Source organism: Xiphias gladius, chromosome 15, assembly GCF_016859285.1.
Source record: "Xiphias gladius isolate SHS-SW01 ecotype Sanya breed wild chromosome 15, ASM1685928v1, whole genome shotgun sequence".
Lineage (NCBI taxonomy): Eukaryota > Metazoa > Chordata > Actinopteri > Istiophoriformes > Xiphiidae > Xiphias > Xiphias gladius.
Window position 1 is genome coordinate 9,033,669 of NC_053414.1, and position 18,041 is coordinate 9,051,709.

Below are 18,041 nucleotides of genomic sequence, written 5' to 3' on the forward strand. Positions count from 1 at the left end.
TCTGGTCATTATTTATACTGTTGAAAATGATGGTACTTAAGAATAAAGACTGTTGGATAATTGCATTTTTCTGCTTTGAAACCGAATGTGACCAAATATAAAAACAACTGCAGTGTGACAGAGACTGGAATCTTACCCAACATGGCCGACAACACATCACACGAGAGATGATAATAGAATATTTATGTCAATGAGGAATTTTAATTTGTGCTACACATTTTTAACAAATCACAAAAAAACAGAAACATTTAAAAAATACATATACTTCTCTATTTCCAGAATGTTTACGTATTGATGACAGCTCTTTTTACATATAGCAAAATATTTTTTCTTTTTTCCAAAATGAGAAAAAATACCTTCTAAATAGCTTTGTCATTTAGCAAATAGAGCAGCATACAATCATTACGCATCTTTTTTGTTTGTTTTTTTCTCTAATGTGCAACAACAATCACTGAAATCTTGCGCAAATTGTGCCTGATTGCCAGCTAAAAACGAGGCCTGTGTTAGGACAGTAGGAAAAGCTAAAGGCAGAGTGAGGATGAGAGAATTGAGATGGGGGAGAAAGTGCTGAAGAATATCTAATTAAGGCAGTGTCTGACAGGAATTGCCAACAGCTCGATGCCTCCGTAGAGACTAGAAAGATACACTGTTCGCTGAGGAGAGGGAGAGAGGTAGGTTGGGAGGAAGGAAGGAGGAAAAAAAAAAAAAAAAAAAAAGGTTAAAGAATACAGCAGAACTTGAAAGCAAAAGAGCGGGGAGCTGCGACTAGAAAAGATGTCAAATGGACCATACAGAAAGACAGAAAACAGATAAGAGAGCAGTTGAAATTTGTGTGGTCATGTGTTGGTCCCGCCCTTCCCCTGATAGAACTGATACAAGTCTACTAATGCAACATAAATGTCACCATTGTAGTGTTGCTGATCATGTACTGTTAAAGAAGCGCTGTGTTAACAATCTAAAAAGGTAAAGCTGTCTAAAGGTTAAAATAAAATGACAAAAAATGTAGAAATATTTAAGGCTTTAAGGATTATTACAATAATGCTTTGCTGTGCTAAGACAAAACTGTACGCATAGGCTGTTCCATTTCTCCTTTTACCACTACTGAAACAAAAAAAAAATTAAAACGACAATCAGTTTGTCTACATTAGGTTAGCTCCACTTCAATCAACTCCAAATAGTTGCCTCTTTCTTGCCCTTCCCTGCTCCAACCTCACTGCCCAATTGCCCACATCACCTTGAATCTGAGGAGCTTTCACACTGATAAACCAAACTGAGTTGAAGTGAAGTGAGAACTGCAAAAGTCCTTTGTTATTACTGGATTTCTTCCCATCTCTTCTTCAAAAACGATACCCCTTTCTTTTTCTGCTTCACGGAGCAGACAAGAAGAGGAGACACCTCACATCTGGTCTTGTCCTTAATATTAACATATTTCTTTTCTTTTATGAGAGAGACAACCTGTTTGATTTCTTCTGTCTCACTTCATTCTCTCTCTTTAAAAGGACTGCCTTATGAAGAGTACAATCATATTCTTAAAAGTCTCCCAAGCCCCGTCAACCTGGTCAGCAATTAAGTCCTCTCTACCTGTATCCACAGCTACACAATATATCAACTCTGATCATCACAGTTTCTTCTGTAAATACAGGCCATTCAAATCTCTCAACACACATTCCCTGGTTTTAAAATCAGGCAGTGACTCTAATCAGAAGTGCAGGAGAGGTGAGTTCTTTGGCCTGAGAATGATAATAACCGATGCATCTGATCGTCAACAAGAGGAAAGGTTGTGTCTGAGATATTCTTACACATTCACATAAGTAAAAGTAGTGCTGAAATGATTTTAATATGCATAATGCTCTCATAAGCTTAATGTCCTTACTTGTTTGTGTTGTCAGTGGATGGTTGATAACGTTAAAAAAGACTGTAAAGCTGAAAAAGTGCAGAAGGATTTACTTGCTTTTAAATTCAGAATGTATTTGAAAGTTTTTGTCTATTTTTGACCAAAATATATGTTCCTTACAATTTAATTCCCTTCTATTGAGAGAGGCTGTCTGTACATTTTTTGGCCATGTCGGCTGCAGTCATATCAAATGAGTATAAAAGGTGAAGCAGTTAGGGGGTGATAAGGAGCCTGTCCATTGGGTACCTGGTAAGAAAGGCCTGGGTTTTACTTCCTAGGGTCGTGGGTTTGTGATGTCATGGCAACAATGACAGGCTGTTGGGCAGGTGTGACTTGATGCTGAGCAGATTCAGTCCCCCCCTCGTCCTCCATCTTTGGCCGCTTGGCCTGGGGTGCGCCCGACTGCTCAGCTAAAGTGTCTGCACTGGGCTGTCTGCTCACAAGCACCGGAGGGGAGCTGGAGGCCTGGGTAGCCAGGATCTGGAGAGGATTACTCAGGCCTGGGAGGGAAGTGAAGAGAAAAGGAGTTTAAAAAGTTAGCTGGAGTAAATATCTACACTGAACTGTCAGTTTATTAATCTAACTAAAACTAATCCAACCTTCACAGTTCTGCAATGAATCCTGCCTTTATGAGCTTATAATGTTCAGTTTTAGTTGAAACTGTTTTAGAGGAGGTACTGATCAGCTTTATGTTAATTTTGGAGGCTGCAGTTTGTGTTGCTTTTACATCAGTGAGGGTACCCTAAATAATAGAAACACTTGTCTGTATAATGCAGGCAGATAATGCAATACAGTTAGAGCGCCTCCAAAATGATCATAGAGTTAAATCAGCACCTCTCTAAAACGGTTTCAAAACTGAAGAATATAACCTCCAATGGAAGGAGGATTTATTGCAGGACAGTTGTACTACTAGGGCTGTAGTCTCCCAGTCGACTGGTGGAATGGTTGGTCGGTATGCTCTCATCTGACCCAATTCTCATTGGTCGGACAATCGCCGGTGTCATTTCATAAGGAGAAAAGCACGCATCATCAGCATTCCCGGATTTATCCATTATTTACTGCAGCCGGGGGAGGTACAGAGCACCTATGAAGATGGGGGGTGTCATGAAAACACCCCCTCCTTTTCACAACTTTGAACTCGGCTAACCTTGTGGAGACTGTTCACTAAACGTTTACTCGGAGTCGACTCCAAAATAATTGACACCATGTCGTCAGTGTGGCTGCTTTTTTTTTTAATAATGGAGTGTAAATTTTGCAAACAGCAGTTTGCATATCACAGCTCAACAACAAGCTAGGCATATCATAAAAAAATAGTAAGCTCACTTGTCTGCGTTAGGATGCTCCTTCAACTTTCATGTTTAACACCTGAGGCTTTGAGTGTATATCCCTCAATATTTCTTTTGCTGGGATCACCAGTTGATATAGTTATATGTTCGGAAATCATATGATTATGGGCAGGTGCACACTGGTTGGCTCTGAGTCTGCCGTTATCATTTCAGTATATGATATATATCATATAGTGACAAATGGTTTGGTCCATATCAAATGGTCAGTGTGTTTGGCAGAGATTGCTGCAAAAAAAAAAAAAAAAAACTTACCAGATGCATTAGTGAGGCTGGCTGCTGTGGCAACAACAGTGGTGGTGTGTTTGCCATTCTGGGTTACAGCACGAACAGGAAGTTGATGTAAACCTGGAGCCAGGTTCCGTCCATCCCCGCCCTGCACCGCACTGTCCAGAGTCTGGATCACTCGCTCTCTGTTCAGCTGAGCTTCTGACGGAGAAACATAGGTTTCAAACATCTAAAAACCAAAATTAACTAAATGTTCACGGAAGTGCACATCTTTGAACATTCTGCCAGAAGTCAAAGATAAGGAATATTAATCAGAAAATCTAGTTGGATTATGTTAGTTAGTTGTTATGTTATGTACTGTATCGTGCACATCCAAAGTCCCAGCCCGTGTGCACTTAAATGACAACAAAAATACTGTTGCAATGGTGAAACATTTGTCAGACATGAACTTTGTCTTCTGCCCCAAGCTCAACAAATAAATCTGCCACAAAAAAGGTTCCCTTCCTAAAACACAGCTCATCCATCCAGAGGAACTCATTAGAAACGAAAGACACTTTACTAAAAAGTACACCCTTAAAATCATCATATAATGAGCAATAAAAAATGAAATGGACTTCATCTCAACACCACAAATACTGCCTGTTTCTATACCTAACTCTGCACACTGAGATATTTGACTTTTGGTTCATTTCTGCTTCACATTAGGCCGTACACTATAGTTTTTCATGAGACAACTTGTTTATAACATATTATTTCCGTGTGAACCAGAAATTAACCCATTAGCCATTTAAGTAGTGATAGCTTTAATCGGGGTTAATCAAACTTTTGGGTGCACACAGCCGATTGTAAAACTTAACTAAAACTACACACATTAATAAGATGCATGTCGGCTCGTGCCATGACCTAGACACAAAAAGGTTTGACAGCCAGAAAGAGGCACTGGTCCAAATGTCCAGGTTTCGTGCTGCAGATTTCCTGCAGAACACTGAATGCGTTTCTCTGATCATTCTTCCTTGAATTCTCTGTAGATCGACCTTCCTTTTTTTTTTCTTTGCCACCTCTGAAGACGACACCTTGCTCCCCCATAGGTGATAAACCACTCAAATCACTGACAGACATTAACAACTGGTTGTTAATACGTATGCGGGCGTGTTAAATCACTAGTGACATTCAAACACAAGAGAGTATACAGTATCCCCACGCAACGTAAGAAGTGACAAATGGTGTGGCTCATGTCGACCTGCAGTTCAGTTGCATCAGCTTGGATCTATTATTCATAGTTATGATACCAAGTGTCACAATTACTATTATACTAAACTGACAGACATCTGGTCAGTCAAGTTTGCTATGGTCACTCCCTCCAGAGTTCAGTCGTGCATTTCACAGAGATGAAAGACATACAGTCATCCTAAACCTCTAGTATCTTCAAAACGAACATGTGAATGTTTGAGGGTAGGAATAGGGTATGAGTGTGGCTAACAAAACTTGTGGGAGCAAACAGAATGAACAGTACTAGAGAATGTGATAAACAGTTATAGAGTATGACCCACAACAGACTTTAACAGTGAAACCTGGAGATGAGCATACTAATGTAAAAATAAAATGTCATATAAAACAAAGATTCTAAAGAGATTCCCATACCTCGGAGCTCACTGTTGCCCTCTGCTCCTCCAACAGAGGGGGCGCTGTAACCATTCGGAGGATTGGAAAGTGGAGGGGCAGTGGTAACCACCCGCATCATGGTGACAGAGGGCTGAGAGGCGTTCTGGAGCACGTGGATGGGCTGGACTTGGCCACCGCCACCTGGAACCAAAGCAAGGGCTTTCCCCGGGCCTGAGGGCAGGACTGTTGGGTGAGGAGGTGCAGCCATGATGACAGGCTGAACACTGACTGGAGATCCTACGCGGAGACAGAACCAAACAACAATTTCACCTGCCTACAGTTGTGTGAATTTGAATGTATTCTGTTTGCATTTATGTGCGCTTGTGTGCATGCTCACCTGGGGCACTCTGAGAGTACCTATACTCAGGTACAGATGCCAGTTTGTTAGCCAGCTGTTCGTGGTGGTCGTGGGGGATAGGAGAGCCCTCCCTGCTCAGACATTCAGGAGTCTGTAGCCCACTGGATGGAGGAGAAAGAAGCCCTTGGTGGGTTGGGGATGCAGGAGCGCTTCTGGAAAACAAAATGAAGGGAAAAGAGGGACAGACCAAAAATAATTAACACACTATGAGACTTCTAGTAACATACAGAGCTTCTTTACTGCCAGTACCCTCTGCTGAATATATTAACCTATAAATTAGACTTACTTTGTTCTATCCAATCAAATGATAGCCAGGAGCAGAAGCAGAGAGAAGGGAAAAAGAGTTAACTGAGTCAAAACCGAAGAGACGGAGCACGTGTGTGTCTCGTGTGTATGTTTGTGCATGCACACCCCTGCAGTGTCCCACTTACCTAGAAGAGAGAGGTCCAAACGGCGTCCTAAAGCAAGCCACCCCCCTTTGCCGTCTTTTCCTGAAGGCTTGCTCCACCAGCTTGCTCTCAGAGGCAGAATCCACACGCCAAAAACTCCCTTTCCCTGGCTCATCCTGAGAGCGGGCCACTTTCAGAAAGTAGCGGTTGAGTGACAGGTTGTGTCTGATCGAGTTCTGGAGGGAGGTAAACGAAATCAGAGTATTTTGTAACTGGTCACATAGAGCTACTAATCTGAAAGACAGTGTCACAGAACTTGAGGTTAATGGCTGGGAAAAAGAAAAAAATAATTCAGGACTCAATTTTCTTTTCTTCTGAAATTACTGCTATTTACTGCAGCTATATAAATGTTAGTAAGTCTTCAGATTTCATAATACAACCACTATGTTATTTTGTTTTCTAAGACAACAAAGTCTCAGATACTCCAAGAGCCTTTAAGTGCTCTTAATGAAAAACTTATCACAGTAATAAAACTATTTTGATGTCATTGTCATATTTATTTTATTGTTTTACAATATTGCTAATTTCTGATGTATTGTTTATAAAGAGTACCAGGTGTAAACAATCAGTTTTTACCGTTTCCTCCCTGTTGAGGTCAAATCTGGACAGCGTTTCAACTAATATGCACAACTAAATAAAGGCTTTTAATACATCTCCTCTGCTTACTTTGTCAAAGAGAACAAATTCTTTCCTGTGATTCTTTTTTTTTTTTCTATTTTATTTTTAGTTTGGAGAAGTAGTACAGGTTTACATGAAATACAGCGTAACCCATTTTGCCTACATACTCTACATACTGAATACATATTTATATAAATTATATTATTATATATCATAAATATATTTATACATACTACATACATATGCACTTATACTCACATATTACATCAGCAAATACTCATCGACACATAAATGTGTATGTAAGCGGAAAGCCATTAATGTCCAGTTCAAGAAGGAAAACCCTACCTGCCAGCCCTTGTCTGCAGTGCGATAGTAGGGATAGTGTTTGGTGATGTGGGCATAAATGCCGCTAAGAGTCAGCTGTTTGTCCGGGGCAGAGGAGATGGCCTGGACGATCAGCTGTGCATAGGAATATGGTGGCTTGGACTCATCCTGGACAAACGAGAAACAAGTATTATACACACACATCTTCAAGCACATATTTTACACAAAGGTTGTTTAAAAGCTGAAAATGAAGCAATCAACTTTAGGACAGTTTTACTACTGGCCGTTCACCTTGGGGCTGTCTCCGCCAGCTGACTCCCCCCGCTGCTCACTTCCCCCGCCTCTCTGCTCAGCAATGCTTCGTCTCTGCTCAGAAACAGCCTTGGCAGCATATTCAGCTGCTAACTGGAGGTCAGAGGTCACGTTGCGTCCATAGCGATACCCTGATGACCCTGCCCCCCGTGGACTTGCTGGACAGGAGTTAGGAACACTGGAGAGGAGAGGAAGGAGTCTATGTTAATGGCTTAAAGTGATGGTTTAAAGGCCACTTCTGAAAGCTGCCAGTGTAAAAAATAACCTGAACAAGAAAGTTCAAATAATCTTGATCTATAAGAATGAGTAGTCAGTAACTGGTCACTGCTTCTACGGTCACTACACAGCTTGATAACATCAGCTGGCAGCTCGGTTTTAATTAAAAATCAAGACAATGTTACTTTTTAGCTCCCGAGCCAACAGGTCTACTGAGATCTTTGGACGAATATAACCTAGAATTAATGTGACCATCTCATTCTGGTCACATACACATGTTCTAGGAGAGGTTAACTTTGATAACGGATAATGAATAAAGTCATCTACAGCCTCTAAATACATAATAATCCCATTCTGAAATGTGAAACAGGCCCTTTGTCATCCAAAAACAAATCCAAAAGTATTGACAAACACTTTCTAAAATCATCAATAAATATACAGAAAACTAAACTTCTTGTGAAGTGAGAACAAAGCTGCAATTATGTAAAAGAAAGGAAAAAAATTACATGAAACATTACTAATATGTAGTGTGAAGGCCTAAAAATAGCCCAGGAAAAGAAGGTGCAAGTAAAGCTGTGCTATTCAATTCCACATTTCAGTTGAAACATTTTATTCAATACTGTATGCAATTTGAAATAAAAGCTAATTATAATCCTTGTGTCTTTTTTTACAATTTAACTGTAATTTAATTTGAAAAAAAACAAGGGAAATATAAAACAATTACACAAATAAAATTTATCAATTGAATATAATCCTTTTTGGACATATTATAGATACATTTAGTCAGTAGGAAAAAAACTCTCTCTCACACACACACACACACACACACACAGGCACACACACACACACGCTAAGTTTGGAAAAATGATTACTCAGATCCACTGTGTTATAAACACTTAAGTGATCATAAAATACACAACAATTTGCAAGAATACTCAAAAGTGTGTTAATTATTAACTAGGTTTTATCTGTTGCTGTTGAGAGACAGAACACAGGGAAAACCCGGTAACTTATTATACAACATACACCTGCTTCTGTTAGTAAAGCAAACACTGGTTTCTGGAGAGTCAGTGTGCTTTGATTTGCCTTCGGCATCAGAGATCCACGGATACAGAGAGAGAGGATATGTTTGTATTTTTCGGGTGGGGCTACAGGCTCTGTTTTGAAAATGGCTCAGTAAGCTCAGTGTTGAAAAATGAATGAAGACGAACAGAGACGTCTAAGGGCACTCAGGGACTTCTTAAGTGTAAAAACATAATTGTATCTGTAACTCTACAGTCATGCATCATTAAAAAATTATGTGTCTTTTTCTTTCCCATTACAACAACCATTTCAACCCTTATGCTTGTGCAAAGCGGCCAGCAGTACAAGTGGCTGGCAGGGGAGAGGAATGTTATTATATATGGTTCTTTTAAGTGGCCAAACAGGAAAAGTGACTCGTATCACCCTGTGAAAAGGCACTGTTGGTGTGAGGAGGAGTATGTGCTTTTGCACAATACTCTTCCGTTGTATGTATAGTATGTGGTTACTGTTGAGGAAGGTGACACAACAATCCGCCCGAAAAAGGCCACAGTGAAAGTGGTTGAGAGATGTATGAGCAAGCGTCTTTACTCTGTGTGTGTGTGTGTGTGTGTCCACGTGTGAGAGAACAGGAGCTGAGGGCAGAGTGGGAGGGGTAGGGGGCTCTGAAAAGGAAACCACGAATGGACGGAAAAACGGCCTGCAGGCAAAACAATCTGCCCGATAGCCAATCACACGCCTCAAAGCTGCAGCCATTCCATATAAGGCATGCACACACAAGCGGACATTGGTGGGGATGTATGATGTAAGAACACACACAGACCACCAGAGGGTGCACTCAGCATCACCGCACTCTCCAGGCACACATGCTGTGTACATTTACGGAGCAGTGATTTTCAAATGTGTGCTATCACAGTTGATTAGAGTGCAGGTTTCCATCTCAACCGAAACACTGCGGCAGCTGATGAGTACACCTTCAACCAGAGCGGATATTTTTCAGTAAAAAAGTCCACGCAGATGACTGCCAAAACACTTGCCATACGTCATGCAAAGAAACAACTCCTTCATTAAATGCTGTTCTGTAAAAAGCTTTTCAGTCTGGGAAAATGACCAGACTTTCTAATGATAAATTGCTTAAGTGGTAGGAGAAGACCCTACTGTGGTGTCTTGGTCGTCTCATGGTTTATGTCTCTCCATCACTGATATACTTTTGAAAAACAAGTAACCTCCTAGACCTCCTTTGTTGCAAAAAAAAAAGTCTGCTGATTTGGTGAACAACTCTGTTATTTTGCGTGTTCCTTATTGACATTTATTCTCTATGTATTATGCTTAATTTAGCTTTGTTTGTTTTTTTCCCCTTTTTTTTCATTAAGTCAAGGTGGAGTCCTTTGTGTAAGCCTATGGCTTCTTGAGCTTTCATGTCACATCTGTTTTATTTCTGTTACCTGGTTATTTGCAATTGTTGTAATTAATATTGAAGATGTAACAATCAATTATTTTGTCAATCATTATTTGCTCTATATCTAAAAACACAAAAAAATGCCTATTACGATTTTCTATATTCCAAGGTAATGTCATCCAACTACATGTTTTATCCAACCAAATGCACAAAATCTAAAGATACTCAATTTACTAATCACATAAAACAAAGAATAGCAGCAAATTCTCAAATTGGAGAAGCTAGAGTGAGGGAATGTTTTGGGCATTTTTGCTTTCAAAATTACAATTAATCAATTATTACTATTTAAAATGGTTGCCAATTCATTTAATGTAATTTGTTAATAGGCCAATCAAATAATCAACTTGTCAGAACAAAACCACGTCTCAATCCAAACATACATCAAAGGATAGCACTGAGCTTGAACAATCACCATAACGGACTGTAAAATTTTTTTTTACTAGAAACTGCAAGTGAAAACATTGACTCCTACTGCCAAATCTGGACAATCTGCTTATTCAGTTATGAAGTGTGTATGTTATATGCAGTGTTCATATCTCTGCGTGTGTCTTTGGGTGTCTCCTTACCTGATGGTGCCCGTGGGCGAGGGCAGCGGAGAGCCAAATGCCCTGATGTGCTCTTCATGCTGCTGCACCGTGGGAATGCTAATTTTAAGAGGGGAAATGTGGGGCAGAAGTGGGCGAGGGGGAGGAGAGGGCTGCTCTTTCTCTCTGTGCTCCTCGGCCTCCAGGAGTGACATAAACTGGATTTTGATGACTGTACTAGGAAAACGAAACACACACCTAGAGAGCAGAATAGCAGGAGGTAGAGACGGTGGAAGCCACAGGATAGAAGATGAGAGAAAGTGGAGACAAAGTTTGATTAGTACTTTCTATTATACAACAACTGACAGTTAAGCATTTAAATATAATTGTGTAGTAGCTATTGGAGATTTTCATCATATTACATGATCTTCCTAGGCAGATGGAGTTGTACTGAAACTGCAAATATACAAATTTACATTTTTCTGAGCATTTTAAAGACTTCTTGTCTTAAAATTTTCAAATTACTCATTTTAAAGTGCTTCAGGAAAAATACATTTTAGTTTTTACAATACCGTGACAACTGGGCAAACTCCATCTGCTGAGGAAGATCATGCAATACAATTAAAACCTAGCGAACGGAACATGTGATGAGATTATTTAGTCTACTACTGTCATCAAGGACAAGAATAACACGTTGTGGGTATGAGTCCAACGTGGATCTTTTATGATTTAGAAATATTAAATCATAAAGCAGTGACACTTACCCCTTAACTCCAGGGGTTTGTTTATAATACAAACAATATCTATAGTCATCACCTTTCATGGACAAAACACTAGACTGATCTACACTTAACACAAAACCCCGCTAGCCTGGATTTCCTCTTCTCTTCTTTTTGCAGGTCTGGACAGTTGCCTCAATATAGCAAGGATAAGTCAAAGGCCCAAGTTAGCTCAAGCCTAAACAAAACCCTTAAAAATAATTATGTGTCTGAGGGATTGGGTAAATGTTTTACAATGGAACTTTAATGACTGATGTAAGTAGTTTTCATTTTTCCCAGCAGGTAGAGGCAGCAGGGTTGTGTATTCAGTGCCGGATCTTTGTGACTGCAACCATCATATCTGCCCAACTATAATGCTTGTGTCTTTGAGGAAGAAATAGAATCCCTACTTATTCGAGGGGTGCTGAGCTATAGCAAATGTCAGGCTCAGGCTCCACATTGAGAGGAACAAATGAAAAGAAAATATCCACACAGGACCACAGATGTGTTGCAAGCATTGAAGACAGTTACACCAGTCTATGATAACAACACTGAAGAAAACACTCTGTCTATTCTCTTCAGTTTGTCTCCTGAAAAACTGCAGCTGCCATCCAACGCAATCCAACATCTATGAACAGACTGCTCACAACTGTCTGTGCCTAAAGCAGGCAATCCTCAACAACTGAGTGACCACAGTGAGGTAGGAAAGAGGCATGTGGCAACTCTGATGGAGCTACAGGGTTCCTCCGCTGAGATAGAAGAGACTGTGCATAGAACAACTTCATCAGCCCCAGTTTTCTGCCAGGGTAGCAGAGAGAAAGCCACTGTTGAGAGAAACCACATGACATTTCAATTACTGTTTTCTAGAGGGCGCAAGGGAGACTCTGAGACAAAGAGAAAGAAAGTCCAGTGGTCTAATCCAACCAAAGTTAAGCTCCTTTGCAATCATACTGAATACTGCACATCACACAAAACACATCATACCCAACATAGTGGTGGTAGCATTACACTGTGTGGATGTGTCCACTCTGTGGGCCAATTTAAGACTTGTGAAAGTAGGGGCTAAATAAAATGCTACAAACTTACAAAATCAAAGTCTGCTGCAGCCTGCAAGAAAACTATGACTTGGGAGATGATTTATCTTACAACAAGCCAATGACTCCTAACACAAAGACAGACCTACACAAGAATAGCTTAAAATCAACAATGTTAATGTCCTTGAGCAGCCAAGTCAGACTTCAGGCCTCGGTTCAATCCAGACATTGAGGCAGGACCTGAAAATTGCTGCTTACTCAGGGTCCTGGAGAAACTTGACAGAGTTTGAGTAGTTTTGCAAAGAAAACTGGGATCTCGAGATAAAACACAACGGAACAGACTAAACCACAAAGATTCAAAGCTGTAATTTTAGCCAAAGGTGTCTTTACTAGTTTTACTTACAGGGGATGAATACTTCTGCAAGCAACTGTGGTATTTATGTTTATATTTGTACTCGACTTGGATCTATCTGATGAGATTAGTTGTTATTTAAGTGCCTTCCTGCTAAACAGTGTCAAATCAACTAACTAATCCAATCTGATTCAAAGCTGTAAAATGTTGCCGCAGATAAGTATTGTAAATGCACCAGGACAACTAAACTGTCATTGTTCTGCTCCACATTCAAAGGGGCTCCTTATTTAACTCAGCTCCGCTTCCCAGCTAACTCTGTAATCCCGAGACAGACTCCTGGGGCCAAAACAACACATGCAAACATGGCTGTGATGGATACGGCCTTGGTTCGTGAGTCTTGTGTTTACTCCATGTGCGCCTGCAAGGAGGATGTCGTTTCAGCCTGCACTTCCTATCCAATGCCCGGCACACCCCCAAACAGTCTTGACAGCCTATCGGAGAGGACACAGGCACAACCCTCCCTCCAACCTCCTCCCCTCGTCCCACCCTGTGATTGACTCACATACAAAGTCAAAGCTTTCAGTTCCCAATACCTGTAATTAATACTGTAATATACGAACCGGTGAGGGCAAAAATATTAACCCACGACAGTAGTGCGACAACAGTAAGGCTAAAGCCGTATTTAAATACCAGAGGGTTCAGCTTGATACAACAAAGCATCTGAAGTTTCAATACAAACCGAACACATCTCTTCCCACAAGCCTGGGGAGCTCAACTGTCCAGGGTGCGCTTGTTTACACTAATGTTTACGTGACGGTGACACGTCGGCCAACAGCTTCACAACTAACTAGCTATCATTACCGCTCTGAAAACTGCTCAAACGCGACTTTGACCAGCAGCCAAAACACATTCATGTGTGTGTGTGTGTCCCTCTGTCTGTGTGTGTAATATCCATATATTTTAGAAAAACTGTTTTACTACAAGATGGCAACACACCACCTTTGCGAAATATCAGCCAACGGCAACTTTTTTTTTCCCTTTAATACATTCGCTAACTAGCTTGTCGGTAGGCCAAATGAAGCTAACTGTGCTAGCGGCTAAAATTAGCTAGGTTAATTCACAAAGTGAGGGCCTCCAGACAAATCGGTATCAAGGGAAATTTCACTCACCGAAGTGAGGACACATTGGCTTATTCTCTTACAGCTTCACTGTCCAAACCGATGTTATAGCACGTTTAACCGAATCTACACCGAATCAAATCACAGCGCTCTGACATGAGTGTCAAGACAAACTTTGTATCCCCGTCAGAATCTGCCTCCCGTTTGAATATGGAGGTCGCTTGACAGTAATTCATAACTTATCTACCCTTCAGAATGTTTGAAAACTAGTATGTGCACCGAAACTATTAAAAAAAAATAAACAAACAAACAAACAAAACGTACCAACATACAACCCTAAAGATGTTTTAAAGTCTGATTCAACCGGTGGGTGTTCAAGGAGGGTGGGGGGTTAAAAGGGGATAGAAAATATATTATAACATCTGTTCCAATGGCTGTCAGTGCGTAAAATTAACGTTAAAGTTTGGGAAACCCTGCGGCTGCCAGCCACCGTGTTGCCATAACTAGCCTATCGGTAGCGGCTATGCTACCTAACCACACTCACTCTCTGGGCAGCGGCAGCGGCGGCGCCCCTCTCCGCTGGAACACCCCGTCAACGAACACGCCGTTCTTGCCCAGGCACCGAAGGGAGAAACCGGTCGCCTCGTCGTACGCGATCTGCAGGTGTCGCCGCGAAATGAAGCTCGAGTGACCCATGTTGATGTCCACGGAGCCGTGAGACGAGTTCCGGCCTATGGTGACAGTCCTCTGGCGCATGACAAACTCAAAGTCCCGGCCCTCGAGCCTGGCGAGGGCCTGTGGAGGAGGAGAAGCGAGGCGCACGGGAAGAATCCCGGAGTCGGTGCGGGCATCCATCACCGGAGGGCCCAAGAGGGCGAGGGAGGGCTGGTGATAGGCGTGCGAGGTCACCGCGACGCGCACGGGGCTGCACGGTGCCGACTGCAGAGCAAGCAGGGCTCGAGCTCCGTTGTCGTCCCGGTAGTCTGCCATCTTTTTTCTGAGGGTCAACACTCTCTCACGCACACACACTTTACTTCTCGCACACACAGAATTGCAACGTGAGAGTTTTCGGCTAGGGCACTTGTTCGCTCCGTGGCTGTCTGAACAACATGGAGTCTGGGTCGGTGCAATAACTGGAGCCGACTCGCTGCAGGAACCGGACTGGTGCTGCGTTCAGGGCCCCTTCGTACAGCTCTAAACACAAAAATAATCAGTCATTTCGTAAAACCTACGTTCCGTTTAGATTTTTGCTCATAGCTAAAACGTTTACATTTAGTTAAGGAGAAAAGTCTTCTTCTTTTTTTTTTTTTTAAATTAAAACAAAAATTTTTGGACAAACACCCTTCCTCTTCAGGGCTAACAGAGTTTCTGTCAGAAACATTTATTCAGCACATCAGTTGACAGAGTTCATACAGTTTACAGTATGGGATCCAACGTACTCAACAAAACACACTGATTTGTCAAAACATGATAACTGAGGTCTACTTGATCCCAAGAGTACAGATTTTTGGACTGGACATAGATAGACAGAAAGATAGATAGATAGATAGATAGATAGATAGATAGATAGAATACTTGAATAACCAAAAAGGGAAATTGCAGTGCTTCAGCAACCACTTCACATAAATCAAAAAACACTGAGATAGGTAACAAACGATGCAATTAAAGGCAAAATTATTTACAATAACTAAACAGACTAAAAAAAAGTATATAAATAAAAAATAAATCATCGAAAAATGCCGGAAAAATAAAAAGACTAGATTTATTGTATATGATTGTTAATACAAGTGCGTCCTTTTTTTTTAGAAGAACCTGGGCGGTAAGGCAAAGCAAGTTTATTTGTATAACACCTCTCAAACACTGAATCAATTCAAAGATCTTTATGTAAGGCAAAAAAAAAAAAAGCAAAGAAGATAGATAGATTACTTTAGACAAGAAATAGTTCAAGTGAAGCTGCTGCGCCGTAATAAGTCGCCTCAAATTTAATAACGGATATTAAAGTGTATAAGAGACCAACTTATTCTTGTATCACAAGAGCAGTTTCTTTCCACACGCCATCACTCTGTAGATCATTTCTTTGATTGGCCGATTGATGGTTTTGTCTACAAAACGCCGGAAAATTAATAAAATGGCTCCGATATCCTCAAATGTCTTGTTTTTTCTGACCAACAGTCAAAAAGCCAAAGCCAGTCAGTTTATTACCACGTGTGACAATGAATAGCATCAAACCCTCATATCTCAGAAGTGAGACAAATATTTGACATTTTTACTTTAAAATGACATTAAAATAGTTATTTGATTATCAGAACAGTTGTCAATAAATTTTCTCTCTGTTGATCAACTAATTGATTATCAACTAATCATTGCAGCTCTAGTATATACATCCAATTATTGTACATAAACCACCTCCGGAATGTATATAAGTAACATTATTATTTTTTTAATCCCTTTTGACATTTGACGGTAAGTTTGTTGTCTATAGATACTGTAGTCTGTTGTTGTCCATCGTATAAAGCTGATTCTGGGACAGTTGGCTCTGCTCAATGATTCTCAGAGCAAATTGTGTTGCAGTTGCGGAAATCGAAACCCATGTCAGGCAACCGATGGCTCAGAAATCAGCGTTAGTAGAAAAATGCCAACATCAATGCCAGTCACCGGCACGGGGGGTTTGGCGAGAGAAGCCGTCCGTAACACCGATGCCACCGGGCATGACACGGCTGCAGGTTCTGTTCCCTGAACGCACCGTCCGGGCGCCTCGGCCGATAGGCTACAAGTGCACGTCGTCACACCAGGAAACTGGAGGCTGAGTTCAGCGGTATCTCGAGATTTATGCCGACCTGTGGTGTTAATCGGAACGGGTCGTTTATTACAGCCTTTCACTTTAATGTCGTTTCGGAAAAGGGCCCGATCTGAATAAGTTAAAATCAGTGCGCAAAGTTCTGTGAACTGGAGAAAAAAAAATAAGAAAGAAAAAAAAAATTGAAGTACATGTGTAGTCTAGCCTCAAAATGAATTAATAAATCAAACAAATTACAGCCACCGAAAACGCATACAACACTGTATCCGTAGAGATTTCATTTCATTGCGGTGTATATTATGCAACAGCTGGGGCTTAATAGAGATAAATGAAAATTGTGCATTTGCTTGACAGGTTTGGTATAATATCACAGATTCCAGCTCTTTTCAGCAACCCAGCGAATGGTGGCATTTCCACGATCCCAACCCTAAGAACATGTGGTGTCTGCAGTGTAGCCTGTTTGCCCACCTCAGATTTCTTTCTTTCTTTTTTTTTTTTTTATCTCTACCCTCTGTTTATAAACATGGAAAGAACAAGATGGTTGAAAAACTCGGATAATGGAGTGTGACGGAGCAGGAGCAGCACATGGGCAATAAATGAACAGAAGCTGTAAACATACTATCCACGGGAGTGCGCTGTTGGGATATAAAAGGTTCAGAGAGCGATCAGTTACACTGCCATAAACACACAGTAAAACCAATCACAGTACACGGTACGCCGCTTTATGCACTTTATCACAGAAATATCCGGTTAAAAATTAACTTACTGTCCGGATGATACCATGAGCCCAAGTCACTTTTTTGAGCATTGTTACATCAGACCTGGACATTTAAAATTTCCGTCCCACATTATGTACAAAGGTTGAGGGAAATACACAAACACCTGCAAAATGTAGTAAAAGTCAGTGCAGTCAGCCTGCAATAAATAAAAGCTTTGTTATCAGCGAAGTCTTGGTTGAGCTGTATAGTTAAGCCTTGAGACTGTAGTTGGGTGGTGCTGCTGTTTGGCGTTCGTGGACAGATTATGAGACAATGGCCCCCAGAAGCAAGTCCAACAGATTGAAGAGATTCTTTGCGGCTGTTTTACGTCTATATTTAGTGGTTTTGCATGTCTTTGTGGTCATTTTGCATCTCTTTGAGGTTGTTTTGTGTATGTTTTGTAGTTGCGTTGCATCTCTGGTTACTTTGTGTCTGTTTTTGTTGTTTTCTATTTATTACTTTTTTGTCTATCTGGTCATTTAGCATGTCTTTGTAGTAATTTTTCCATCTCTTTGTACTTGTTTTCCATCTCTTTTAGCTGCTATATGTCTCCCTGTGCTCATTTTGCATTGTTTCGTACTTGTTTTGCATCTCTTTGCAGTCATTTTGCATCTTTTTGTGGCTGTTTTGTGTTTACTCTTTATTAATTTTGTGTCTCTTTGTTGACGTTTGATTGGTTTACCAACAAAAATATTAACGGTCACTTCTTACAGAGGCTCTGGTCAAGGGTCGATTTATAAATCGATCCACAGTGGTATCAAGAATCAAAAATCCACATTTTGTCCACCTCAACTAGGCCCATACCTCAGATAGACCC

General features: G+C 40.9%; 1 protein-coding gene across 3 annotated transcripts; it reads right to left on the reverse strand.

Moving 5' to 3' along the window:
• Nucleotides 1-45: 45 nt before the first annotated feature.
• Nucleotides 46-14,806, reverse strand: foxk1 (forkhead box K1). 3 transcript variants are annotated; one of them, XM_040147340.1, is made up of 10 exons: nt 14,214-14,806; nt 10,450-10,665; nt 7,168-7,366; nt 6,898-7,044; nt 5,917-6,110; nt 5,772-5,777; nt 5,465-5,637; nt 5,107-5,364; nt 3,493-3,663; nt 46-2,394 (listed from the first exon to the last, which is right to left on the reverse strand). In XM_040147340.1, exons 1-10 carry the CDS (start codon nt 14,657-14,659, stop codon nt 2,162-2,164), a joined length of 2,043 nt encoding a protein of 680 aa, XP_040003274.1. In that variant the 5' UTR covers nt 14,660-14,806; the 3' UTR covers nt 46-2,161. The 3 variants fall into 3 exon arrangements, with proteins under 3 accessions (XP_040003274.1, XP_040003273.1, XP_040003275.1); XM_040147339.1 differs by having other exon boundaries at nt 3,493-3,666; nt 14,214-14,805; XM_040147341.1 differs by lacking the exon at nt 5,772-5,777 and having other exon boundaries at nt 3,493-3,666; nt 14,214-14,805.
• Between the last annotated feature and the right edge of the window lie 3,235 nt (nt 14,807-18,041).

Excerpts from the sequence above, each read along its gene's own strand:
- foxk1 (XM_040147339.1), bottom strand. The coding sequence starts at position 14,659 with ATGGCAGACTACCGGGACGACAACGGAGCTCGAGCCCTGCTTGCTCTG. Across the intron at positions 6,111-6,897 it reads CTGCAGACAAGGGCTGGCAG|AACTCGATCAGACACAACCT; the intron begins GTAGGGTTTTCC and ends ACCTCCCTCCAG. Across the intron at positions 2,395-3,492 it reads CAGCCTCACTAATGCATCTG|GCCTGAGTAATCCTCTCCAG; the intron begins GTAAGTTTTTTT and ends CTTCCCTCCCAG.